Source organism: Limulus polyphemus, unplaced genomic scaffold, assembly GCF_000517525.1.
Source record: "Limulus polyphemus unplaced genomic scaffold, Limulus_polyphemus-2.1.2 Scaffold1768, whole genome shotgun sequence".
Lineage (NCBI taxonomy): Eukaryota > Metazoa > Arthropoda > Merostomata > Xiphosura > Limulidae > Limulus > Limulus polyphemus.
In genome coordinates this window covers 72,030-77,080 of record NW_013667378.1, presented here as the reverse complement: position 1 = coordinate 77,080, position 5,051 = coordinate 72,030, and the positions used below count along the sequence as shown (strand labels likewise).

The 5,051-nt window shown below is 33.2% G+C and overlaps 1 protein-coding gene across 1 annotated transcript in view; it reads right to left on the bottom strand.

Moving 5' to 3' along the window:
- Window positions 1–157: 157 nt before the first annotated feature.
- LOC106464877 overlaps window positions 158–5,051 on the bottom strand; it is a 17,430-nt gene continuing 12,536 nt past the window's right edge. The window contains exon 5 of the mRNA XM_013925040.1: window positions 158–571. Coding sequence (XP_013780494.1) covers window positions 322–571 — 250 coding nt within the window. The 3' untranslated portion in view covers window positions 158–321. The remainder of the gene's footprint in view (window positions 572–5,051) is intronic.

Here is a 5,051-nt window from a genome sequence, read left to right as displayed (position 1 = left end):
ATAATAACGTATAATTGAGTATGATTATTCTGGATAATAACGTATAATTGAGTTTGATTATTCTGGATAATAAGGTATAATTGAGTGTGATTATTCTGGATAATATCGTATAATTGAGTATGATTATTCTGGATAATAACGTATAATTGAGTATGACTGACTCCTGAAAGATAAAGCTTTATGCAAACAACTATACACATAACGAAAATAAAACGTAACTAAAATTTTAGTTTCAGAATAATATTTTATTTCTTCAGATTTTAGCTAACTTTACCATACCAAGTAATGTTTAGAGAACTGGTTATAAAAAAATCAGTGAAATTAACTACTAGTAAAGTAGGTAGAAAGAAGACGACTAAGGGCAAGGTTTGACTGCTCTCCTTCAGGTTTGGTACCGGAAGCAGGAAGTACACTAGTACATTCATTAGATTTTGGGTCGAATCCGGTGCAAATGATATCCGGAAGACGGGAAACTGCCATGCGCAAAAGTTCCTGAATGAAATCGACGGCTTCTTTGCCGCATTTGCTCTCTAAATTGTCTCGGAAACAACCCTCAAAGCGACGGTAAGTGCTAGTGAAGTAGTGAGAGAAAAAGATCATAAGAATAAAATTACATAACATTGTCATATCGGCATACCCGTTCGTCAGAAATACTGGTATTATTTTGATATTTATGTGAAAATATGACTTAAAACGTAAGATAGAACCCCAGATGTCGAGAAACACCTAACCAAGGAAGATACATTCGCCAGTCTCATCATCATCAACTCGGTCTCATCATCAGTTATCATCAATTTTCTGAACTACATTCCACGTCATAAACTAAGGTAGTTGTTCATTCAATCGAAATACATGAAAGTCTCCAGCCGGTAATTAAGAGTAAAAATAGAGCTAATTTCTTCTTTGGGAATTTCTATATTTCCCTATTTCATATTTTGCCGTCAGTTCGAGGTAGAAAGTTCCTTAAATCACAAGAATAAAGTGCAACAGAGTGTACAGATAAAGCGCTTTAGCTCCCTTTTCCCACACCAGTAAATTGGTGAAGAAAAAACGAGAAACCGTAATTTAGTAATGCGCAGACACCGTTTTCAATCTTATTCTCTTTTAGAATGTCCTAATAAACTATCGTAAGTTTCGATAAAAAATTCATGGCATCCTAAACAACATCTCATGCACACAGAAACCCCTTAGGTTCATATATAACTCGTCCCTAACTTTGAACTAAAACGAGAGGGAAGAGAGTCAGTTAATAGCATCCGCTGTCACAAGGGCTTTTTCATGGCTTTGAACAGAATAGTGCGATTGACACTCTTATAATACACCAATGGCTAGCTGAAAAAGAAAGGGGGAGTACTTCTTGTCGACATCGCGACGCGAACCTTGGCTCTTTATATCCGCAGTCATGTACGTTAGCCAGCGGACCATGACCGGCGCAAAATGTACTCCAACAGATAAGTTTTCTACATTTATTTGAAATACCAGTGAAATTTTATTATCATCTTGCAAGTTGCTGCATAAATATTCTTTTGTTTTCTTAAACCTAAAAATTTATAGAAAAATTTACGCTCTACGATTTTTGTCTCATTATCTACATAGGCCTGACTTGGCCTGGTGGTTAGGGCGCTCGACTGGCAATCTGCGGGTCGTGGTTTCGAATCTCCGTCTCCGAAAATGCTAGTCCTTTCAGCTGTGGGAAAGTCATAATATGACAGCCAGTCCTACTGTTCGTTGGTAAAGAGTAACCTAAAAGTGGACAAGCTGCCTTCCCTCTAGTCTATCACTACTAAATTAGGGACCTCTAGCGCAGATAGCCTTCAAGTAGCTTTGCGCGAAATTCAAAAGCAAACATAATTTTTTTATTTGCAACTTATTGCATATTACAAATAAGTGAAGTGATAGGACCAACACTAAACCCTTTAAACTCTTTACGGATTGCACTTTCGTTAATGAAAGCTATTTAACATCAAATAAGTTATGGTCTTTATTTCTGGTAGATTAAAGAGAAAAATCATAGAGAAAGCTTTGAGCCAAGCGTGGTCCAGAAGTTAACATCCAGGACTGAGGAGCTGAGGCTCCGTGGTTCGTGCTCCGCAGCTGCTTAAAGTCCACTTTACAATTAATAATGTAAGTGGAGAGAAATATACATAACTAACGATCATTTGGATATATATATCTCACGCGTTTGGCATTCATTGGATCTGTGTCACAAATATCTGACAGTCATTCGGATATATTTCAGTTATTCAATGTGGCTTTCAAGTTGAAGTTAGCGTCGTATACCCAGATGATAATAAATCAAGAATACTTTAATAACACGAGGATTCCAATGAAATGGTTATCATTCATTCTGCATGGTTTTCTTTATTGACCACAGAACATTTTCTAAAGGTATTAAACAGATTTTTTATTTTATTTTACATGGCCTCCGGTAGTTCAACAGTAAGCTTGATGGCTTATAATTCTAAAATTCTTGGCTTGATCCGTTTGGTTAAAATAGCACAAATTGGTCATTGTGTAACTTTGTGCCTAACAACAAATAAAAAAAACAAAAATATCTGTACACAGGACACCAAATCTCAGACTGGATTACAAACTCTCATGTTTGTATTTTTTGGTAGTAGTTATTTTTTTCTCTTTTTTTTTGCGTAGAACTGAGGTTCCATGGTTCACGTCTACTATCGCCAATAAAATATCGCGCTCATCAATTTTGGACCGTATGAGAGTTATGAGAGTGACGGTCAAATCCAACTATTCTGTCTGACAAGTTTAACCCAAGATTTATTGGTGGGTGATGCTGATTAGTTGATTTCCATCTGGCGTGTCACATACACCTCGAGTAGCTATGCGCGAAATTCAAGAAAACAAACAGATAATGCTGTAAACTCGATTCTTATATTCATTTTAGGTTAAACAGGCCTGAGATTATTGTAAACCGAATCATCTGATCTAATGTCACAGAAACTTCATTCCTTGAAAACCTAAATGGATTGCTTTTTTCACTTTTTGGACATTCCATTTGTTCTTATTCCCTTTAGGTCTGTGGTAAGTCTGTGGACTTATAACGCTAAAATCTAGAGTTCGATTTTCCGTGGGGGGTAGAGGGCAAATAGCCCGATGTGCTAAAACAAGCCCGTTTGCTCTTTACAAACGAAAATAAATTAGCGGTTGAGTAACATACATTTTTATCTGCTTTGCAAGTACCGTACAATTTGTATTTAGAATTGCTCTACATTCGACGAAACAAAATAAATGAAGAACTTTCCTTTAGTTTATCCAGCAATTGTCATCTGACATAAATATTGTTCTCCAATGTAATTTTGTTATCTCTAAAGAGTATGATAAACCAAAAATATTGGGTATTTTTACCAGCACCTTACGAGATATAAGAGCTAAATGGCCAGACCAGAGAGCCTAAGGATCAGATATAGCCATCCTCAACATAGAACCCTGTTTGATTTAGAGCAAAGACACATTAGGCTATCTGCTGTGTCCACCGCAGGGAATCGTATCCCGGATATGGGGCCTGCTGGCTACTTTTAACTGAATAGCGGTCTGGACTATTACAGCTGAAAGTGCAAGGCATGTTCAGCAATATATCACGTCTCGAACCTTAGACCTTTAGATTTTCATTCTAAGACGTTAACCATTATGTCATACTCAGTCCTAAACCAAAAGATCGATTATACTTTTGATTTTGTTTTTACTAGAAATTGATTAGAAAAACTAGCATCAAAATAGATTCATCAAAGACCGAAAATAAATTATTATCATCTATTGAAAATATTTAAAGTCAGTGATTTAACATTAGGTATATATGTACACGCTTTAACAATAACTTCAATGAATATTATACCTCTTGTCAAACCATAAATGCCTGATTTTCTTAAATGATTTCTAAATCATCTTTGGCATTTGTGCAATTTCAACCCCAACTGAAGCGAAGTAACCAAGTAGATATATGGTTATGAATGTTACGAACCTGGAAACAGTTTTAAAACTCCTATTTTTTAAAAAATATACATTTAAAAATCATCATATAAAATAATATTATAATTATATAATATAGAAATTATAGTTATAAATATATAAATTTCAAAAAATATAAATATATAAATTTCAAAAAATATAAATATATAAATTTCAAAAAATATAAATATATAAATTTCAAAAAATATAAATATATAAATTTCAAAAAATATAAATATATAAATTTCAAAAAATATAAATATATAAATTTAAGAAATATAAATATAAAATATTCACCAACTAAGCGACATTAAATGTTCTAAATGACAATAAACTGTTTGGTATCACCTACCTTTAATTTTTTTCAAGAAAATGAAAATTAATGCTACTCGAAGTAGAATGAGAAATAGATTTAGGAAAGTGTTTCTTAATCATCCATGTCTTCCTCTGGAGCACTGCCATAGGCACTTATATAGGATACACTATATAACCTTTTTTTAACCTTAAAGAGTGTTGCAAGAATGATTATTTTCATTTAATACTTTATGCCATCTTCAGGCAACCATCTCTTAAAAATTTGATTTGATAAACAATGTAATAAGCAAGATATAAATAATTATACAACACCCCATCAGTTACTGTGTGTATCCAAAAAATAAACCTGGCACTGGAGGGGTTCTTTATCTATAAACGTGGTAGTAAAAGAGTTCAAGCTAAATGAGAAAAACAAAATTTAAATACCTGTTTCATAACGTAATATTATGAGAACAATACTAAGTTGGTTAATTCGTAAGGTCTAAAAAGAATGGAGAATATAATAACTAATCATTCGGGATTCTAAGAAGAAGAAGAAGAAAAAAGTATTAAGGTAAAATGGAGTAAATGTAATAAAACATAAGTAATTTTACTTAAGGTGGAAAAGAGAAATATATTAAAGTGCATATTTCATAAAGTGGAGTAAGAAAAATATTAAATTAACTACTGTTCACTGTAGTTATAGGAGAAAATTAAAGAACAAAATTATTAGGTCGTCAAGAAATTATGTCGCTTTTTTAGATGAAAAAAAAACCGAACAACTTATATAT